General features: G+C 35.6%; 1 protein-coding gene across 4 annotated transcripts in view; it reads right to left on the bottom strand.

The window, feature by feature from the left end:
• vti1a (vesicle transport through interaction with t-SNAREs 1A) overlaps positions 1–24282 on the bottom strand; it is a 331465-nt gene that overhangs the window by 197575 nt on the left and 109608 nt on the right. For 2 of the 4 annotated variants that reach the window (XM_073027730.1, XM_073027727.1), the window contains exons 5-6: positions 23487–23507; positions 20919–21003 (exon numbers count right to left, since the gene is read on the bottom strand). In XM_073027730.1, coding sequence (XP_072883831.1) covers positions 20919–21003; positions 23487–23507 — 106 coding nt within the window. The remainder of the gene's footprint in view (positions 1–20918; positions 21004–23486; positions 23508–24282) is intronic. The other 2 variants (XM_073027731.1, XM_073027728.1) reach the window with 1 other exon arrangement.

Below are 24282 nucleotides of genomic sequence, written 5' to 3'. Positions count from 1 at the left end.
GTGAAGAAAGCTAATGGCATGCTGGCCTTTATAACAAGAGGAATTGAGTATAGGAGTAAAGAGGTCCTTCTGCTGCTGTACAGGGCCCTGGTGAGACACCACCTTGAGTATTGTGTGCAGTTTTGGTCTCCAAATTTGAGGAAGGACATTCTTGCTATTGAGAGAGTGCAGCGTAGGTTCACAAGGTTAATTCCCGGAATGGCGGGACTGTCATATGTTGAAAGATTGGAGCGACTGGGCTTGTATACACTGGAATTTAGAAGGATGAGAGGGGATCTGATTGAAACATAAAAGATTATTAAGGGACCAGACACACTGGAGGCAGGAAGCATGTTCCCGCTGATGAGTGAGTCCAGAACTAGAGGCCACAGTTTAAGAATAAGGCGTAGGCCATTTAGAACAGAGATGCGGAAAAACTTTTTCACCCAGAGAGTGGTGGATATGTGGAATGCTCTGCCCCAGAAGGCAGTGGAGGCCAAGTCTCTGGATGCATTCAAGAGAGAGTTAGATAGAGCTCTTATAGATAGCGGGGTCAAGGGATATGGGGAGAGGGCAGGAACAGGGTACTGATTGTGTATGATCAGCCATGATCACAGTGAATGGCGGTGCTGGCTAGAAGGGCCAAATGACCTACTCCTGCACCTACTGTCTATTGTCTATTGACACAGCTACAAAATGTAGTTGGTGCATCCTGAGGCCCCAATCTGAAAAGGTTTGATGACTTTTCAATAGCTTATACTGGATATTAAATTTAAAAAATAGAAAAAGAAAACAATCACTTACCTTTCTAATCAAGGTCAGGCACCCCATTGAAATGAATGGAAATGACCAGTACTTCCTATGACTGGCATTAAGCTAAGGATCCTGGTGTAAAGTATACCCAGCCCCACAGACCAGAATTTTTATATTCAGCCCTAGACTCACTGCTGAAAAAGGCAGAGCAGAAGCACTGAATCACCAGCATCTAACCTCCAGCTTATCTCAGAGATCAGTGTTCCAATGTGCAGGCGCAGAATTCAGTGACGATCTGACACATGAGAAGGACATTGTTGCTGGCTGTTCTCAATGGAACCAACAGCCACAGGTGGGTATGTTTCAGGCCAAAGTTCTCAGACATTGCAATGAATTGCTTAATCAAAATCAAGCACTACTGGCATAAATCTTCAATTAGGTGTAAAGTTACAGACAAAATATTTTTTCATGTATTTATGGAAACTTCAGGTCAAAATTAAGTGAGCAGCAATTAACATTGACACAAAGCCAATTTAATCTTATTCTCTCAAGAAAGCTATAATTTAAATAACAGAAAATTTAAATATCCATACATGAATACTGTTATATCCAAAATATTTAATGGTTCATAAGTCATTGCGCTTTTAATATCACACTTCATGCCAAATGCTGCTCTTGCTGGAGATACAAACATAAAATTCTAGAATACACTACAGGTCAAGCAGTTTCCATGGAGAAAGAAACCAAGATAATATTTCAGGTTAACACACGAAATACTGGAGGAACTTAGCAAGTCAGACAGTGTCTGTGGAAATGAATGAACAGTTGATGTTTCAAGCCAACACCTTTCTTCAATACTGGAAAGGAAGAGGGAAAATATCAGAATAAAAAGCTGGGGGGGGGGGGAGAGGGAGGAGGATAAGCTGGAAGGTGATAGGTGAAGGCAGGGGCATGGGAAAGATGAAGGGCTGGAAAAGAAGGAAACTGATAGGAGAGGAGAGTGGGAGAAAGGGAAGAAAGAGGGGGAGAAAGAGGGGAAGTGATAGGTAGCTGAGGAGAAGTTGTTAAAGACCAGAGTAAGGAACAGAAGAGGGAAGGGGGACGAAAAAAAATTGCTGGAAGGAAAAATCGATAGTCATGCCATCTCAGATTAGAGGCTACCTAGATGGAGCATGAGGACCTCATTGTTGAGAACTTCTGCTCCATCTACAAAAAAACCCCAGAATTTCCTGGTGGCCAGCCATTTTAATTAAAATCCCCATTCCTGTTCCAACACATTGGTCCTTGTCCTCCTCTTCTGCCAGCATGAGTCCTCTCATATTCTGCTGGGTACCCTCCAATCTGATGTCATGAAAGTCAATTGCTCCTTCTGGTAATTTTTCCCTCCCCCTTCCCTCTTCTTCTATTCCTCAATCTGGCCTCTTAACTCTTCTCCTCATCTGCCTCACACCTCCCCCGGTGTCCCTCCTCTTTCCCTTTCTCCCATGATCCACTCTTCTCTCCTATCAAATTCCTTCTTCTCCAGCCTTTTGCCTTTTCCACCTATCACCTCCCAGTTTCTTACTTCATCCACTCCAGACCCACCTGGCTCACCTATCACCTTCTAGATTGTCTTCCTTCCCCTCAACCCAGCTTTTTTTTATTCTGACATCTTCTCCTTACCCCTCCGATCCTGAAGAGGGGCCTTGGCCCTAAACATTGACTATTTCTTCATCTCCATAGATACTGCCTGACCTGCTGAGTTCATCCAGCATTTTGTATGTGTTGCTCCAGATTTCCAGCATGTGCAGAATCTCTTGTGTTTATAATATTTCAGCTTGATAACTTTAAAAAAGTTACATTGTCAATACACCTGCAAACAGAGTTTGTTTGGTAAAGTGGCCTCTCTATCTTGCAGAGGTGAACATCAGCTCTCCAACATGCTCTCATATTCCTTCTGCACCACCCAACTTTAGGCTATTATTTCCCACGTAGTCATTCACTCTATTTCCTCTGATAATCTTCCCTCCACAGTCTTCAATACCAGTCTCCCAAAAGACACAAACTATCATCTCCTTAAGATCCACAAGTAGGGAAGTCCAGTGTAAAAAACACACCTTCATCTCAGTCATCTCAAGCCACCCAAACGGAGGTTACTCTTTCTCTCCTTGTCCAGTAGCTACTCATCTCATTTATGGCCCTTCCATCATACTCTACTGCATCTTAGCTCATACCATCTCATTCTCATCATTAATACTCAATGTTTCTGTTCTCCTTTTGCCATTGAATGGCTTGAAGATCCTTTGCTTTTCCCTGAACAGCCTCACAAACTTTTTCCTACATTTAATGACTTCCCCTTTAAATCCACTCATTGCTTCCTACTGTCCCAAGCTATGTCAACACTTTTGAGGCAAACTTAAAACATTTGTTTCAGTTGGTCCTTTCCATCATCTATTTCTCCAGTAAACAGCTCACAGAAGACCATTTTGAGTAACCTCCTCTATTTGCCCTGGCTGATAAAAATTCCTCTTTGATGCCAATTTCTACTTGCTCTTACATTCAGACATGTCTAATTGCTGACTCTTTTCTTTTTTAGGATAGACACCAGTGTCCACTACAAGATTAGAGACTCTTTCGTGACACTGTCTACACTCTTTCCCACTTTACTTCCTGAAGACCACAAGACCTGAGCCTGCTCTGACATCCACCCATGGCCGACTTATTATCCCTCTGAACCCTGTTCTCCTGCTTTCTCACTATAACCTTTGGTGCCATCACTAATCAAGAACTTATCAACCTCTGCTTTAAATATACCCAATGTCCTGGCCTCCACAGCTATCTGTGATAGAGCATTGCAGAGATTCACCACCAGCTGGCTAAAGAAATGCCTCCTCAATCTCTGTTCGAAATGGTCATCTTTCTATTCTGAGGCTATGCCCCTCTGGTCCTAGGTTTCTTTGAGATCTCCCCTCATTCTTCAAAATTCCAGTGAGTTGATGCCTAGAACCATCAAACATGCCTCATTCATCCAGAAAATCATTCTCATAGATCTCCTCTGGACTCTCACCAATGTCAGCACATCTTTTCTTAGGTAAGATGCCCAAAACTGCTCACAAAGCTCCAAATGCAGTCTGACCTATGCATTATAAAGCCTCGTCTTTACATCCTTGCTTTCATATTTTAGTCCTCTCAATGTGAATGCTAACATTGCTTTTGTCTTCCTCACCATCGGCTCAACGTGCAAGTTAACCTTTAGGGAATCCTACATGAAGACTTTCAAGTCCCTTTGCACTTCAGATTTTTGAATTTTTTCCCCATTTATTCTTTTTGCTCAGTTTCCCAGTACATCTCAATTGCTTCGTTGATGTCATCTTCTGTACCAGTACATTTAGTAAGGCTACCATTTCCCTCCATGTCAAATCTGTTTCCCTTATTTCCCCTCTCAAACTCTCTCCTACAAAAACAGGATCATACTTTGCAGAGAGTGATTTTGCAACAGATGCTGCATGATCTGTGGTTCCCAGCAGTTTCTGTCTTTATTTTAGATTTCCAGAATCTGTGCCATTGCTTTTCAATTTGTGTCCTATTATCACCTTGTTTCACTTTGCATTATCACCCTTGTAATCTTTCCTGCAGGTACTGGAGAGATAGGGATGATGTACAGGCAGAAAAGATTTACTTTAATTTGGTGTAAAGTTCAGTGCAGACATTGGGGGTCGAAGGGCCTTTTACTGTGCTGTACTGTTCAATATTCTACCTTCCAAAACATTATTGACCTTCTCACTTCTTTTCCCCCTTTGTGTGAATCTTAATACCTATATACAGTACTGTACAGAAGTCTCTAGCACACTAGCTTTGTTGTATGGTTTCAGTTGGCATGGCTCCAAGGGTAGTAATAGCCGAAGGGTGGTAGTGGGGATGAGCTCCCACTGCTAAACAAATGCTCTTCATGGCTTGCATCTCAAACAGCCTCTGACAACCAAGTCCAACTGCTGGCCTTCATGTGTGGCATAGTTCTTATGCCTGGCGGAGCTGTTCTCACTGACAGGAGAAGGGGCAAAGGTGGACCACTGGCACCTTAAAACCAGTTGCTCCGGGCAGATGGGGCTCGATAACCATGGATAGCAGCTCATCTAGAAGAGGGAAAATTCCGATTTCAAACCTCCGCTGCCTTGCGGCTATACCCACTCACGGGAAAGGCTTTGGGAGTAAACCCTGAGGAAAAATCTGGAGTCAGAGTCCCAAAAGCGGCTGACTGCTGTTCCCAGCACCTGCATGGCAACTCTTGCGATGCTGCTGGCACTAAACTGTATCGACTTTCATCGTTCCTTTGGACCTGTCATCAGCATGGTCCCACTGCATGGGCAACAGATGAATCTCCATATCAACTCTGCCCTGGCTTGCGCCCTGGAGAAGCCAATCCCAGTGACTACCAGAGGCGCAGTACTCAAGGTCGACCATGACCAACGGAGGCCACGGAGGCCTCCAGAGCCCTGACCTCAACATCATCGAGGCTGTCCGAGACAGAAGCAATTGAGAAAGCCGAAGACTGCAGGAGAACTGTGACAAATTCTCCAGGATGCTTGGAACAACCTACCAGCCAATTTTCTTATAAAACTGCACAACAGCGTACCTAAGAGAATTGATGCAGTTTTAAAGGTGAAGGGTGATCACCTATTGATCTAATTTAGCATTTTTACTGTTTACTGCTCTTTATAATTTTTTGATATTTAGAAACTTTTACATTTCATTATTTTTGAGAGTATCTTCATGTTACAGAATTTTTTTAGATGTGCCTAACCTTTTGCACAATACTGTATCTACAACATTTCCCAGTTCAGGTAAAAGATCATTGCACTTAATACACTTCTGTAAAATAACTTGCCAAGAACGATCGTGGTCATGGTGATCACCCACATCATACAACACGAAAAGTAACGAACTTTACCAAGATGAAAATGATAAAAAGAATGTTCTATTGGACAATTACAGCATAACTACAGAGTTACATACATCTGTTTGCAGCAATCTGAAATTCACATTTTGTAATGGAAAATTTGTGGTCAATATATTCAATGACTATAGGCAAATCTGAACGCACTGCTGGATCTCTTACCATTTTTCATAAAAGTAAACCCATAAGCCTAAACCCGTGCAACAGCAGACAAAAATCAAAGTTCAGTTAAAGGTTTTAGTGGTGTTTAAACATTTGTAAATGACGTAACAAAGCATGATTTATGATTCATCAATGTTCCCAATGTCTGGAAAGTGAAGACTTCCACTGGTCCCTTGAATTTAGTATCTACCAATTCAGTGGTGCAGTCTGTGAATTGTTAGCAGGTATCAATCCAATGTACTGTAACAGTCAAATAATTTCAACAATGTATGTTAATTTAGCTCCCTCATATGGTTGAACTCAGTATCTTCTTTCAAGATGCTTTTGGTGATGAAAGTAGCACTCATGAACAAATGGACTAATTCCAGCCAAATGCAAGTTTTAACAAAAAAAAAGAGCAGAGCAAAGATGTAGATATTTTTATCCAAATCTTATTAAAAGCTTGCAGACAGCAACATAGCATTTAAAGACTAGTAAAACTATGCTGCATGACCACGTATAGGCCTAGGTTTGCAGTCAGCAGTGAATGGTACTTCAAATGCTGACCTTGAAGCTTACCACAAACATCTACCTATTTCAGAATCAGAATCAGATTTAGTATCACTGTCGTATGTCATGAAATTTGGCAACACAACAATGCAATATTTAATAATAGAAGAACATTGTACCTAACCTATGGGGACCTTCCATTTTCTGAAACTCATGACACATGCAGTAGTCACAACATAAAGTTAAATACCTCAATAAATTGCCACAGATAATAAAACAGGGTGGGAAAAGCAAAAATTTAACATAGTTTTGATACATTTTACAGATTACTAAATAAAGATGGAAAATATACAAAATGAAGGCAGCTGAAATTTCATGCACTATAAAAAATGAGAAAGTAATCATGTAAATAATATTTTTGAGTCATCGAATCTCCTCAGCAATAATTGGGTAGTTTTCAATGACAAACTAAGCTCTAGATTCTATGACATTTTCATAACATTACTCAGCATGACTGGTTTGAATTCTAGTCAGCCACTGAACTGAATTTTTCCAGTTCCAGTGGAGAAGTTCACAAAATAATAGATTGTGGATCCAAATTTCTACATGAATTAATGAACATTCCTCTTTTTTCATATTTTGTTCAGACATAAGAGGCCATTTGGTCCATTATTTCTATGTCAGCACACAGAGAAATCCTATCAACACAAATTTGGGATACAGGAGAAAAATCAGGGCACTAGGGGAATCTGACTTGGTCACAGGGAGAGGATGCAAGCTCCACAGAAACAGTACCTCTTTTGGATCAAACATGGGTTGCTGGAGCTGTAGCAGCACTAACTGCTGCACCAATGCATCACCTTTCAGGTGCGCAAAGTGAATGTCATCTTATATGGGTAAAGACTGTGCATAACAATAGTGTAACTTCTATTCGAACTGCATTCCAGGCTAGTGCTACAAAATATAAATATCAACATGAACAGAAACAGCGTCGTCATCTTTCTATATCCCTCTCCTCATGCTTACCACAGCTAAAATACAGCTGACATGTCAGCATTATTATTGCTAAATTGTCTGAAATTGTATTTTATGTTACCAAGCTTTTTCTATGCACCAATTTTAATATACATTTGTGGTGTGTAATAGAACTACTTAACAGTTCAATGACATGTGGTGGCAACTTAGCTCAAAATTACACACAATCGCAATCAAGCAATTTATTTCACAAATAACATAGATGTACAACAGAGTCACAGTAAGGTTACAGCATGCAACGAGATTATTTAGCCCCTCAGTTTCATACTAGGTCTACCTAAGGACAGAAAAGTTAGTCCCACACTTCAACTTTCTCTCATCTATCCTCTGGGACCCACACCACCCAAGACATGCTCTCTTCTTTCTGCTGTGATTAGGAAGGTACAGGAGCCTCAGGAATTGTACCAGCCAGGTTCAGGTATAGTTGTTACTCCTCAACTATCAGGCTCTTGAACCAGAGGGGATAACTTCACCCAACTTCACTTGCCCCATCATTAAAATGTTCCCACAACCAATGTACTCACTTTCAAGGACTCTTCATCTCATGTCCTCTATATTTATGGTTTATTTATTTATTATTATTGTTAATTCTTTTTGTATTTGCAGTTTGTTGTCTTGTACACTCTGGTTGAATGCCCCAGTTGGGTGGTCTTTCATTGATTCTGTTATAATTATTATGCAGTAGATTTGTTGAGTAGCCCACAAGTAAATTAATCTTTAGGTGGTATATGGCAACATATATGTACTGCGATAATAAGTTTACTTTAGTTCTGTAACTTCCCTTTTTAAATTCCATAACTAATTTTGCCACCAGCTCATTGACAGTGAATTCCAGACCCTAACCATACATTATGTAAGAAAAAGTTGACCATCATGTCATTTTTCCAATTTACTTCTATTCTAAGAATTCCAGTTCTTGACTCTTTTATTAATAGAAACAGCCCTCTGACTGAACCTTCCATGATATCAGCGGGTATCCTTAGCAGATACCTTCTAATATCTTTTACCCTTAAAAAAACATCACCAGCATCACAACCTTGAAGTTGCTCATTTGAAATTATTGGAGCAACAAATAATCTGCTGGAAGAACTCAGCTCGTCCAGTAATAGTACTGTATCAGGAGGATCGATATCAACCCTAAAAGTTGACAATTACTACTCTCCCCCTCACACAGCCACTGATGCTGCTCAACCTTCTGAAGATTATTTGTTGTACCAAATTCCAGCATTTACCAGACTCTTTTCTCTCCTGATATCAAAGACCTCCAGCTTTCTGATAGAAATTTGGGGTTTAACTCAGAAGTGATTTTAGCTCAGCTTTAGAAACACTATTCATAAAGTAATTGTTTTAATAATCTTCCTTGAACTTTTCCAGCAATTATAAAATATTCTTCTGAGGTTCCTGGGGGAATTCCCTGGAGAAAATATTTTGGAAGTTCAATTGAGGAGAGGATGTAACATACATATGTCAAATCTCAGTTCTAATGCAAACCCACATAGAAACATTGCAAAGCCCTATGTAAAAATTAATGCTATCAACTTAAAAAATATCAATTTTGGTACAAAGTTCATTTGGAGAGAGAGAGAGAGAGACACACACACACACACACACACACACAGTCACATAGATCATGTCTGAATTTATTCTGAAACAGTTACACTTCTGTGGATGATTCAGCCATTGGAGTGTTCAGAAAAAAAACTTGTGATAAATGGCAAAAAAAGATTAGATTTTGGAAAGAAGGTCAATTAGTAGTCTGAATTATAAAAAAAATTCAGTTCATACTTTAATAAACTCATAGGAATAAATGAGGTGTATGTTACACAACCAATAATCAAAAAAGATGAAAATATATACCAATATAAATATTTTAGTAAACTGCCACACAAAAATACATGAATGTTTAATTTAGGCGCTACCTATGTCATTATCTGTTACACATTCTTCCACTGATTCCCTTTTGGGAATCTCAAAATGCATGCAGTTTTTTAAAATCTCTCGATTTCAGCATTACTTTATATTCTGCTGAAAACACACAGACCCCTATGTGGAAAAGCTCTCATTCCTCATATAGCACTGAGAAACATGTGAGAGGTACATTCTTTGCAGTCTCTATAGAGTCACAGCAGTTTTTTTTTAAGTTTGTGCATTCACTTGGGATTCTGCCTCTTCAGAAATTAGCAAGTCTGTTTTGAGTTTTGCCTCTGCAGAAGTCTTCATGCATATATATTTTTTGCTTCCCAAACAAGGAGCAACCATCTGCAAGGCCATTGTCAATTTTAAGGGGAAAATAGAAAATTTACTTTAGTAACTTCGCTTCTTTATTAGATCTGACTTGAAACATGAAGCAGTTCAAAGTTAAAGATGAAAAGCCTCAGCCATAAGAATGACTAGAGATCTAAACATTTCTCATTCTGAATTGTCTAAATGATGGCGATTAATGTCGGCTTTACATATGCTTCAGATTTTCATCTACAATACTGGTACATATATAAAATACTTCTTTCTAAATTATATGTTACATCTTTTACATTGATATTTTATGTATTTTGCGGGTGTGAAGTTTGATCTTAATAATTATAATCTATCATGAAATACCATTCATATTTTTTCAACATAATTACATAAATTGTTGCATCTCACAAATAAACTTGAAGCAAGTCCATTTAAACCATTTCTAACAAGTGGATTCTACTTTACACTTAATTCACAGTTTCAAGAATATTTATTCCAGGATATCATGTTAAGTTTTGTATGGAAAATAAGAAATATGACATCTTGTACACTGTAGGTCCCAAAGAGAGAAAACAAATTTAGCAGAGAAACAAATCTTATTACATGGAAGACCGGTAGTATTTCCAATTTCCTGTGCCACAGGCTTTGTAATTGTGGCTGGTGGTGGTTTTATTTCCCACAGTTGCAAAGAAGATGTACATTCACCATACCAACACACTTTATCCAGTGTAAAGATTTTAATGTGATATTAATAATATGCAATTGGTTGCAAAGAGATTATGCAAAAATAAAGACAAACAGGTAATATAAAAACACACTGTGAGTGCAATTATTCAAAAATCTTACTATATCCTTTATAAAATATTATTTATCTCAAGTCATAACATTTATCAAAAAAATAACTAAATTCTAAATATCTATGGAAAGAAGGTTACTTTACATTGCAAAAAAGCAGCTCAATAATTTATTAGTGTAGTTGATGAGTAGCATTCGGTATAACAGAGCAAGCTGGAACTTCCATGTCTGCTCATTTTATTTTATTTGGCATACAAAGATATCATATTAACTACAGTAAATGGGTGGGTCAGTTAATCAAAGTTAATAATTTGATAATTACTGACTTTGACTTGAAGTTATATGAAGTTACTGCATATACTACTTACAAGCTAACATTAAAGGTACTATTGGTCATAAAGAGAATCCTGCAACAATTCTCTTTTATATAAAAAAGTCTCCTCATCAAATTTTGTAATAAAGGAAAACAATATGTAAAATTTATGGTTAAGACCTATCTATGCTGAAAGATACTTTTTATTAGAAACAGTGCCACAGCCAAATACAAATAAATAAAAAAAAAAACAAAATACAAAGAAAGACATAGAACACATTGGCATCAAAAATCCAGTGCAAACACAATCTTTTATTTGCTTGTTTCAAGGCACAAATCATGAAAACTGAGAAATGTACTAAAGAACATAGCAAAAGATTCAAAGCCTATATTGACCACTGGTGTTCTCAGAATATTCCGCTCCAATTTAGAAGCAGCAAAAAACAGCACAGCTCCTGGGTTGTCTATCTGTTTTGACCCACCCACGTTTCTCCCCAACATTCAATTCTTCCTCCTGAAAGACTGCATTGACCACTGCATATTCCCTGTTAATGAGACAAAGTCGGCACTATTCTAACACTGGTTTCTTTGTAAGCATATAGAAAATGACCTACTGACACTACACAAAGATAGTAATTATTGAATTACACAGTCTGTCATTGTCGTTTTTGTCACACCTCTAACAGGTGCCATTAACAGAACTGCCAAATTATAATAATCTTTTCAAGCCCTCTGTGGTCCTAATAATGCCTTTTTCCTGCCCACATAATCAATGTGTGAACAGTAAACCATTTATATTGTTACTAAATATAGGGAACTGAAAGCTTTGACTTGTAGCTTGTTAAGATTGAAGAGCATTTACTATAACATTTACCATAAAAATGGTTTACAGTGCAGGATAATAACATACATTACAAAGCACTTAATATCAATAGCAAGAGATGGAAACATGAACATCAGTTGCACTTATTTCTAATATAAAATAGCTCATAATTTATTTTATGGAATTACATTATATTGTGTGGTACATTTTTAGTCAAAAAAGAATTCTTACTTTATTTCAGATTTCCTAGATATCGGTATTAAAAGATATAAAATGCCTTGAATACAATTTCTTATCTTAGGTTATATTTTTGGATTAAATCAGGTAACTGGCAACAACAATAAAGGAAAGAGAGAGTGTGTGTGTATATATATATATATATAGATATAGATATAGATATTCCATAAAAAGAGGTGGAACATGCTCAAAGACCTTAATTCTCTGCACCTACTGCATATTTGCATTTACCAGTCTAAAATTGCAGCACATCCTTGTATTTACTATTTCAAAATTACAATGTAATGGCAGTAATTGTATGGCAGGCTTCTTTTAAATGGATTTTTGAGTTTACTTTATCTTAAAATCTAATTTCATTTTGATACAAGGAAAAAAGATATCCTGAAAGTTGTACATCACATAAAATATATATTCCTTATATAATCTACAGCATCTGCATTGGTGCACAGATTCACATGAGCGTATGTAAACTCACACAAAAATGTACTGTTTCCTTCATGACATAAACAATGTTCTATTTTGGCCTGTTACTACACTTTAATATTAAGAATATTATTCACATTAATCACTTTTCTGCAAACATGATTCTATGATAACTCCCAAGGAAATACAGCTCAGTTTTCTTGTATGAATTAAGGTAAGGTGGGGTAGGTGTGAAGTACAACAGAGGAAACATAAAAAAAATAAGATTATTGTTTCATTTCCTTTCAATGGATCAACAGCAAACTACATAGCCTTCCGCTTAAATTATATTTTTAATTATATTTGCTCTGTACACTATTCCTTAAATTAATTAGTATTGTTAATAACTTATAATAAATAATTTGACTGCTTCTATGAAATAAAGACTGAACAGACTGGTGATATCTCTCATTCCTGACCATAGCATAACTTTTTTTTACTGAAAACACTACTAGTTTTTGTTTAAAAAAATAGACAAATGTTAAGTAGACAAGCAAAATGACAATCATTTAACTGCATTGCTTCATGAGCTGATGTTGCATTCAATATACTTGCCATATAATGTGAATTGAAACAAAAATAAGTTCCATCTTTCAGTCCAAATCATTCCTATATAATATACATTTTAAACCTACTCTTCTGGATCTTAAGGATATCTGATTTCTCACATAAATATTAACACTAAGTATTTGAATACTATTAAAGGAAGAATATGCAATATAAACTTTTCTTCCCATGTTTGTTCATAAAAATCAGTCAATGTACAGTTAATAAAGATAGCTTTCAGAACACAACTGAACTAACAACAGCTCTCATTTTGTTTGCTCCTGACTTTCCTATGTTTAATGTTTCAAATTATTGACTAGATTATGACTGAATTAACATAAAACTGCTGAATTATGCACTAGTCAAGCAAAAAGGATGCCTGAGAAAGGACTGAAATTTACAAACAGCTCAAGAGCACAGCCTACCTGTGTTACCCTAAATATGTCATTTTAAATTGAATCTCTAACAACCATCCATTCATTAGAATTGTCATCCAAAATAAAGTTCATCATGGATTCTGAACACTTCTTGTTCCTATAATTTACCTAACAATTATGATTATTAATTCACCCTATAAATAAATCAATCAACCGATTTTTCTTTGAGTTGAACGACATTTTTTACATCCATAATTTATAAGTGACAATGCCTTCATCTGAACTTCACCTCTTAACAAATCTGTCAGCTCTTCAAAGTTCAACAAAAGCAACTTCCTGAGGTTCCACTTCTGCCCTTTGTTTTCCACTTCCTTTTGCAGACTGTATTAAACAAAATTTAACTACATTTGGAGTGTCACAGAACGGTCATCACATCTGTTGTTTTCCTCTCAGCAAATGGAATTATTTCAATGCATATTTTATAAGTTACAAACAAAAGACATCACAGCACTTGATTGATTCCCATCATTCAAAATGCCACTTTTTGTTAATACTGGCGATTTTCAGGGTAATGCAAAATAAAACTAAATTTTAGATTATTCACGAAACATAGTAATCATTAAAATAAATTATATATGCCTTAAAGTTCTGAATTGTGTCTCAAGTCTTCCAATTGTGTTAGATTTAAACAGAATTACTTTTTATTTACTAAAAATTTTATTAAATTCCTTCTTTCTGATAAAAGCTTCAGTGTTTTCTGACAATATATTTAACACTGCAACAATGACTTTAAAGCATTATTTTCACTATACATCAAGAAGTTGTCCACATTAATAAGATTCAGAAGTATAAAACTGCAGAAATTCTCCATAATCAATCTTGAATTCAAATAAAATAATTAATTGTCACAACATTTAACAGAAAGATCAAACACATAACCATGTATTGCTGGTTAATTTATCACAGGGATGTACTGCAATGTATTTAAGTTCAAAAATACATTTAAAACATTTGTAATTTATGAGGAAATATAATTATTAACAGAACAAAACAGTTTTATTTATGGAATTCTGCTAGAACAGTGTTGAGCTCAATAATATACAATTATGTTGCAGGGATAGGGTTGGTTGAGGGTGGACATTCAACCAACCTATCATAATGATTGAAACAATATAAGCAAACCACTGGATCAGAAAGGTTTCAGATACCAATTAAGTTATTTAACAAAATTATTCTCAAAAGAAATTGTTATTAATCAAATAGTTACATTTAAAATTCAATTAATTTCTGATTTGCAGATTAACACAAAACGTGCACCTGGAATTTTAAAATTTAGTGTTTAATCTAACTTTGTAGGATTGGATTGCAAGATTTCATCATTTATTAGCCGTAGTTGACGATATACAAACAGCGAGTAAAGGTCAATTTAACTTTTCATCTAAATAAGAACATGCTTTTTTCTGAAAATTTCAGTATTTTTAAAAAATATTAGAATTTTAAAGTATTAACTATCCTTATTGTACGTCAAGAATGAGCAAAATAAAATTTCAATAGCAACTGGTAAAAAAGTGAACGTGTGTGTAGAAATGTTAATCCTCATTTTTATCTACCTTAATTGCATATATATTTTAGTCATATTTATATTAAATAAATTAAGTTGGAATAGCATTGCATTTTAGTAAAAACACTGAAGAGGTGGGAACATCTGTAAATATTGAAACTGCAATTATTTAAAAAGTGCAGCATGTTTGAACCATAATAACTTAATGCTACCTAGCAATCTTTTCAGACATTAATATATATAATTTCCCTTAAGAAGTACTCAAAGCAGTATGTTAAATAACTGAAACATTAAATAACTGCTCTTTTAAGACACAAGTATTAAATCTTTTTGGGGGGCATAAATGATGCTCAGCTGTCACAAGGCTCGGAGACATCTGTTTTCTCTAATTACCAATACTCTTCTCTTTTTGAGGAGTTTTTCAAAGAAAACCAAAAACAAACTATTGAATTCTCTTAAAGCCCTGTTCTTTTAGGTTTCTGCTGGCCATATCATGGCGAAGATCATTGCATGTTGAGCTGGCCATTGTGTAGATTGTGTGCTTTGTTTGGGGGATAAATTGGGGTTTGGGCCTTAGCTACCGTAGTTCAAGCGTAAAATACTTTGCCATCACACCGCATACTGTTGCCAGCGACCCTCTAAATCCTCGAACCAACTGTGTCCTTTAGTGTCACAACAAATAATGCTGATTTATTACAATGTGCAAGTTTCTACTGATTAAAATAAGCCACAAGCACGTGGTTTTGGAATTAGCACATTTAGAAGCCTGTTTCCCACATCCTATTTTGCGCTAGTGCGGCTGATCCCTGCAATTCTACGCGGGTGCAATTTTAATGACTGCTATGTTTTTGATGTTTCGATGAAAACGCTGCTAGGTGTTTGTGGCAGCACTAGATACCGAGCCTGAATTGCTGTGATTGGAACGCTGTGACACTAGCTCTGTTTACGATATCATCGGTGTCATTTTCCTTTTAACGATAAGACACTTCCCTGACAAGGCTCGATTAGGGAAAAAATTATTATTACATTCACTTTTTTCAGACAGGATAGCGAGATAAACAGGAGAGAGCCTTAGGGGAGAAAAAAGGTGAAGATACCAGAAAAGCAAATAAAAAAATCTTTGCTGCTGTCAAACTATTTAATTAATAGAAAAATATCCAGAATATTATATCCATCTTCAGTAATACGGATTCTTTTTTTATGACTTTTATTACTACTAACCTACTGATTTTGTAGTTTTGCATTTTACATTCATTTGACTTTGATTAAATTACTTCTGCACTGTGCATATTTCACAAAATAATATGAAATATTCTTTATCACACAACAATAGCAGATGCAAGATTAGTTTCCTCAGTGCTGATTTTTCTCAAGAATAAAGATGGTTAAGTAGCTAACAAGATACAGCACTTTCTTCAAGTACTCCAGCTTCCGTGTTAATAATAGCAAAGCTGTGAGTGAGCCAAAATACACAATATATCCCATTCAAGAAGGCTAAATGTACATATATTGGCATCATTATTCATCCTACAGGGAGTTCCAAATTCACGACAATAAAATAATTAAGTCACTTTACATCCAAGAACACTGAAGTTAACACTACCAACTTTCTGGATCTCTTGCAGAAGCTATTAAATACTTTTGAATGTTTTGCATTAAAAGACAAGTAAAAATTAAGTTAATTTCACAGCACCAGCCACAGGTTATTTTCAGCAATGCTCGATTAGAATCACGAGGTGGTGTTAATTGTTAGACTCTGTCCATCCAAGACAATTATTGTAAGAATAACCATATCAGATTCTCCAGTTTTGCTCCTGTTGACTAAAACATCAATAGTTAAGTTACCAGAAGGTAGGGAGAGATCAGAGTGCAATGGTTACAGGAGTACTTGAATACCCATCGTCTGGCACAGCAAGATCTCAAAGTCTCCAATAGGCTTCAAACAGAAGTGATTATTTTTTTTCCAAGACCTTCCGCTTTCCAGTGAAGTTGTAACCATGATTTTTTTCTGCCTAATGCCATAGAAAAAAAATCAAAACAGGCTAAACAAATTGATGTACTCTTTAATATAGTCACTGCATCATCATAGGATCTTGTGTCTCGCTTGCTGACAAGTTGAGCTCTGTGTACCATACATCTATCACTTTGTTGGCAACTTCAATGCTTCAGGAAAAAAAAGCCTCTCAATTGAGATATTGGCACCTTTGATTGACATAGCCTAATCAGCTTATCTGCACATTAATAAAGCTGATGGCCTGCAGTGTTGGTCTTGTAACCAGGCTCAATGAACTTACAGGAGCAAAAAGCCTCTAGGGCTAACCTAATGGTACCAGAAGCCATTTACTGCTGAATGCTTCCAGGAATACTAGAGCACAGCAGCACCAAAGCTTAAATGTGAAATCTCTCTATCTTTTGAGAGGTTTTTTATTTCCTAAACTAAAATATTTCTTCTGTTTGGATTATGTTACATCCAACGTATGTATTAACACAAAGCTCCATTTAATTGTCCAGACTTACGTACAAGCACTTAATCCAATGTTTCCATTCTTAGTTACTTGCAACAGCATTGCACAGCAGTGATGACTAATGGACAATATATGCTTAGAAATGTAAACTATTGCCTGAGGTTCTGATGACATTACATGAATGGAACAAATCACAAGGACGTATCTTGGTTGATATCAGCAGAGTCTGGTCACTTTACACAAGATTCTTGCATTTCCTATAAAAAGAAATGCCCCTTCAAAGTAAAGGCATAAATTTGAAAAGCACAAACCAAACATGATGCATTCCTAAGATTTATTTCAACTATCCTACCGTTTGTAATTAATCTGTAACTTTAGTATCCAACTGCAAACAATTTACGAACCTAACTCTGAAATGTAATTCTACTAGTGCAAATTCCTACAATGGTTATTTTGTGCTGAAACAAACTAAATGTTTTCTACTTTTAAAAATCAAAATTACACACCAAAAGAGGAGCGTAAATTGTGGTGGTATGGAGTTGTCTATTTCAAAGGTTGCTATTCATATTCAATTAATGCACAGGTGTCATTACATGATTATTTTAGTTAAATGGTTAATTTTAAAATGCCTTACATTTCTAGTTTCTACTATTGCTACAGGTTTAAATCTTTTCATTTTTCTAGATTGAGCAGTTCTGCCATTATTCTTTTCATCTATCCTGCAGCCCCTCATACTTATCCAAATGCTGTCCTTTGGCAACACTGACCAACCACAGTGGAAATTTGCACACATATTATATCTCTTGTTCTCCAACATCACTCTTAAGCATCCTGACCTTCTATGACTTGTCTAACTGACATTCATCTCTCCGTATGAATTTCGACCAAATGAAGATTAGGAAACCCCAAACAATTCCCTTTCACCCTGCCCAGACTTTGCCACCTTGTCTTCTAAGTGGCCACTGTCTGAGGCTAAAATTATACCAATTACAAACTCAGAGTCAAATGTTACCCAGAAATGACTTTTAGGCTAAATATCCACACCATTACTAAAGCAACTTCATAATATTACTTGTTCTCGCCCTACACCTTTTACACTAGAATCTGTCATCTATGTCACCACTGAACACCCAGTTTCATCCCCTATCAGTATCATATCATCATATGCAACATCTGTATAAATGCCCCAAGTCACAGGCAGCTGCACTCACAAATAACCCAAACAGACATTGAACTACACTGTCTCCCAGCAAACCAATAATGCTTATTCTTGATTTCAAATATCTACACATCCTCTTCCCTTCCTTGGTTCTGCAATTTTCTCTAGAGCCATAACTCTATGAGATACACTCAACTCCAAATCCACTCATGCCCATTCCCAATTTTAGTTGCCCCTTCATTAACTGAAGTGCTGTCTGCTACTGAGCTTCTAGATTTGGAATTTCATTCACCCTCTCCGGAGAACTTTTCCCTCTGGGAAAACAATCACTGGTCATCGCTCTCTCATTGTCAAGAATATACACTACCTAGTTTCTTATCACAAAACAAACAAAAACAATTGCAAACAGTCTTTAAAACAGATTACATTTGAGTGTCTTTTTGATGCAATTTATTATGGCACTTGCAAATTTCAAGCTTTAATCAGTGTAGAAAAATACAAGCAATAAATAGACATTAGTTGATATGCAATTAACATTAGTTCAATCAATAAATGTTGCATTCTACCCAAAAAGGTAGAAATTGTATTTATTTTATCCAGAAAAAAAGAGCAGAGAAATACATGGTTTTAATTCAGTCTCAAGGTTCTGACATGATCAAAACCCCTCAATTCAATTGCTGCCTTTTATCGGACCATCAGCCATCTATTAACCTATATACAGAAGTGTCACATCTCTCTAAAACAGGGTGGTTGATTTCTCAGTAAAACTAACTGCTTATTATCCAGGGTCTGGTATAATGAATGCTTGTAAAACTCTGTCAGCTAGTCACGTAACACAGCCACACAAAATTGCAGTGAAACCCACTGACAACTGCTAACTGAAGATGCAAACTTCAACAGGAATATTCTAAAAGCTCCAAAAATGGCAAAAAAAAGAGCTGATAAATGCTTCAATAATTTGCCCTGCATGCCTCACTATAAAACTCTTAAAAAAAGAAACTTCAACTATACTGAGATTTTGATAAGTATTATTATTGAGTTTTGTGGTGCATTTCACCAGTAAAGGTAGATGATAGGTCATGTGCTTTTTCATTTTCCTTACCAATATATTTTTCTTTGTCTCCTTTGTTGAGTTTAATCTCCAGAGATGCTCCACCTGTCAATACTTTGTCAAAAGCCAAATGACCATTATGAGAGCCTCGTTGGCAAATGTCCATCGCTATTCCACTATATGGACATCTACTCCAAGCCAAATGTTGTCAACAAACGCAAGATTCCATACGAGCTATTGGATAGCTCTGATAAGCAGGAATTCTGTTTTATTTTATCTTCCAGACACTTACTGAAGAGAGCTGCTGCTGAGTTTGACAAATCCAACTCAACCTGGGCATTACCACATTGGTCTGTATTTCATAACAATATGCTTTGCTACATACTGCTTTTACCAACCAAATGCCAACATAATGCCAAAACAGAAAGTCAAAATAGTTGTCAATTAGAACTCTATCGAGTTTTGCAATGAAGAAACCTTAATATTATTAGATCTCAGCTCTTAAGCACACTTGTTTTCAATGAGTGCATAAACAGAATCCTCTGGATCCTTCTAAATTCTTTTTCACTGAATTAACCACAGTAAATTTTTATTCAATAGCTGTAGTTTGCTCTTATCCTGAATGATCCCAAAAGATTTATACATTTTTTCTGTTGGATCTGCTCTCTTGGTGCCTTATTTCATCTCTGAATAGACAACCACCTACTTCCTTGCTTTTCTTTCAGTTAAGGTCTTCCTTACAGTGTCTCTTTTGGTTGTACCACCTTTTGATGAGATTTCCATCCACAATTTTCATCAATGTCTCTGAGTTTATTCTGTCCCAATATTTTGATATTGTTTTTAGCCTACCTGCCTTTTTCCCCTTTACAACTCATAGTATTTTGCATTTGCCCATGTTCTTATTGGTTTAATTTTTTTTTCTCTCTCTCTCCATGAGATTTATCTCTCCTTTGCTGAAGTGAATTTGTAGCCTGATTATAGGTATAGTGTTGCAGAATTGGTCCACCTGACCTCAAGCTTGAACCACACAATTTAACTTTCTTTCAAAAATATGGAACGTACATAGAACTATATTATTTCTCAGAAGTTGAACCAGAAAACAATGAAAAAATTGCTCAGTAATAAATGCTTACACAAAAATAAATCACAAAAGTAAATATGATTTACTTTTATATTAACTAATTGTTTCCTCAATAAAGTGTGTGCAGAGAAATTAAAGTTAAGCACAATGTAAGAACGAAGATTATAAATATGATAATTCCTTCAGATCTGATATATTCCATATGGAATTTCAGTTTCTGCAAATACCTTGCAATTAATAAGTAAAAATATTTCACTACATATTATTTTGATGGATAAACTTGGTATATTGCTTTTGTACAGATATTTAAGGAAAACAAAGAAACATCTGATCATTTTGTCAATGTATGAGCTACATTTACAATTGATGTCTTTCCATGTGCCTCATCATGAAGTATACCCGAAATGTCATGATCAGTACTGTGCATAAGGCAGATAATTTGCTCCCTCTCAAGATCCTTACCAGTTTCAACGGTCAGTTGATATCCAGCCTCCAATCTCCGTGTTGACCTTTCCAGCCGCTCTGTATTATCCAACAGGCGTGCTCTCTGAAACAAAATCAGAGATGATTATAGACACTTAAGCACCAAGTACAATTATATTTAATTTACAGAAAAGTAACCATAAAGGGAAAATTTGCCAAATTTTGAAATCAGGCAGTGAAATAGTTTTTAGAAAAAGCTGAGTTCAGCAAAAAAAAGAGAAATAAAACATTTTTAAAACTGTTCAGATAATTTATTATCCTCAAGAAACTAATATTTTCAATAGAAGCCAAAAGATCCATGCGCTTTTTTCAAAAAATGAGAGAGAAGGAGGTGCCATGAGAGAAGGAAAAACATTTTTCCTTAAATTAGAATTTAATTGAGGCTAAAGTCTAAATATCATATACTTAAAACATAAACAAACATCTGATCACCATGCCAAAGACACAAAATAGAATTGTGCAGGAAGACTCTTGATAATTAGTGAAAAATAGGTATTGAAAACATACACAGCTAATATAAGGCCAATTTTTTATATCAAGTTTCAAATTAATATTTTCTTTTATTGAACTGAATAAAGTTGGATTTTTAAAGAAACAAAGACTAGCGTCATAAAGACTAATTTAACTAAAATTAATTCTGAGCAATGTGAACATGATGCAAGATTTTTTCCATCTGAACCATCATGCTTTACGCATTTGTATTTATGGATTAGAACAATTTCAAATACCAATATGAAGTATTATCGTTACACACAAAATTCAGTTTCATTATGTGTTCAAATTTCCAAAAAGTTTGTTTCAATGATCTTTTACCTACAGAAGATAAATGCCACATTTTGGAGATAAGACTAGTGCAAGATTTAGATTTGCTATTTTTTTTATTGATTATTGCAATACATTGCTGTTTGAGAACAATCATGTGATAGTTTTGATCTTTAATAGTTTTTACTTGCATTTTTTCTAACCTGTCTTATTATGAGATCCTACAGAATTTCACTTGGGATTTTGTGCTCATTACAGCAAAATGTGAATGCCAGGAGTCTTATTTAAACTGATGTTCTGTTGAATAATTAGGCTCCAATAGTGTGCCACACAAGTTGAAATAAATAGCTGTATAATAAGTGGAATTTCAGATAAGCAGAGCTGCAGCACAATTATCATATCTTATACAAGAAGCATCTGCAACATCTTATTTTTATTGTTACTGCATTATTAGCATACATGGGCTTTTTACCACAATGCTAAAAATGAAAAAAAAACCTTTAATCAGGATGTAATTCCCACGAATTTGTATTTTAGAATTGAAGTTCATTTCCACAAGAAAACAAAAAATGTCAGAAGAATCACAGAAGCCATATCTTGATTAATACTCTTCAGAAAACATCTGTATTTGCATATTGCAAAAGTGCCATATATTACCTTTAAATGATTAGATCTAGATCCACATACTGTAGCTAAATATCACAATCTAACTAAAGAAATATGGAAAATTGCTGAAACGCTGAAGGAAAGCTTTATTTTGTTCTTTTCACTCTACACTGGACATGAAAAAGTTTAGAACTTGTGTTCAGTTTATTAACAATTTTTTTGTGGAGAAATACTAAGGCACGAGAAAAGAGGCAAGGTTTTCACATAAAGGACAGGATTCCCACTTGCAATGTTGTTTCCTATACTTTACACCCATCAACTCTTTTCTTCGGAGAATTTTAATCCCATATTCTTTCAGGGAAAAATAGGCTAGACCCTGGTTTGTCATCCAAGTTCTATTCATGCTGTCAAAAGGCATACAAACTAATCACATGGAAAAAAAACAAGAGGGGCTACCACATTTCAAGACCATTTTTAAGTTTGACAGTCAGAAAGCTTCACCAAGAACTTTCTTCCCTGACAGATGTCACTTAAAATTGGAGAAATACTTTCTAATAAAAATGGTGCCATATGAACAATCTGAATCATGTCCATAGAAGTGAGTTGCCTTGCTCTAATGAGCCCCTATGGATCTCCCTGATGCAGCTGTATTGACATGCTCACTTAAGCTAATACACCTAGACCAAGATGCCTTGGTGCCTTGAGCACTGACAGTCTGGGATACTGACAGTGTATCTTGCTTCAATCTTCAAAGAAGAAGTGATTAGAATGTTATCATTACCATTCGAAACGTGATTTTCCTATTCCCTCCTGGCAGAGGTGACATATCTGTGAGATGTGGCCAGCAGATCGCAGCAGCTAAAACCACTTCAAAGCTTCCCTTGAATTTTTTTTCGAAATCATTAGAACAATGTGTTCAGATCAACGCAGATAGGACCTGATGTGAAGGTCAGGCACATTGCAATAACAATCTATACTAATTAATCTGGTTCTTCAAATAGTGGGTATACTTGTTTCAGATAAATTATACTGATTATATGTTATTTTTGTGTTCTGTAAGGTAAAGAAATCCTGTAGGGTTTTTATGCGGTTCTCAGAAAAAAAATTAACAGCTGACAGAAAACACCAATATTTTCCAAACAAACACAGATACCTAACAACAAACAAAGATGCACTCACCTCTTCACGCAATTTTATCAACTGTGAACGCACAGAAAGATGAAAAGGAAAGAAATGGCAGGGATGAAACATCTGTCATACAGTTGGGTATAACATTAACTATGACAATTTATCTGTTTACATACTTCGTATTAAGAAATCATAGAAGAACCTCTTTAAAGACCCTAAAAAGGCTCATGCAAAGAGAATTTTCAAAACCACATTTTGAAAGAACAAAGATTAGTTTTCTCTTTGTCAACACAGACTGTTACAATCATTTGCCTCTTATTTAGTACGTGAGAGGTATGTTTGTTGCAATCTTCAAAGAGAGAAAGAGGGGCTTCATGGCAATGATTTTAAAGAGGCAAAGAGAAAATGAAGCATTATTTTAGGGTGATAATGTGTAAGCCTAATTACAATTATCTATTTAATGGTTACAATTAAGACAAAGCCAATGTGAATACACATTAATAAAAAAAAGTTACACGAATGAAGCTAAGTGGAATAATTTTGATATGAATTTTAATTCTTTAATTCCTTGAGGTAAAAAAGTTTCTTTTTAAAAAACATTTTAACAGAACACAAAACTAAAACAGGAAAACGACTGTATGTATGTGAAACAGATAGTAAAAGTGAAAGGAAATAAGTATCATATCTCAAGTTATTTTTGGTAAGCTACCTTTTAAAAATAATAATATTGTTAGTCCATTAACAGTAGCACTAGTCAATAATATGGTTGCCAAAGTGTCCATTGCTTTGATAATAGTTAAGTCCTTTTTTTAAGTCAACATTTCAAAATGGCCAGAAAGCTCAATGG

The sequence above is a fragment of the Hemitrygon akajei genome, chromosome 23 (assembly GCF_048418815.1).
Source record: "Hemitrygon akajei chromosome 23, sHemAka1.3, whole genome shotgun sequence".
NCBI classification, from domain to species: Eukaryota; Metazoa; Chordata; class Chondrichthyes; order Myliobatiformes; family Dasyatidae; genus Hemitrygon; species Hemitrygon akajei.
Note: the sequence above shows the minus strand (reverse complement) of the source record. Positions and strands in the feature narration are given on the sequence as shown.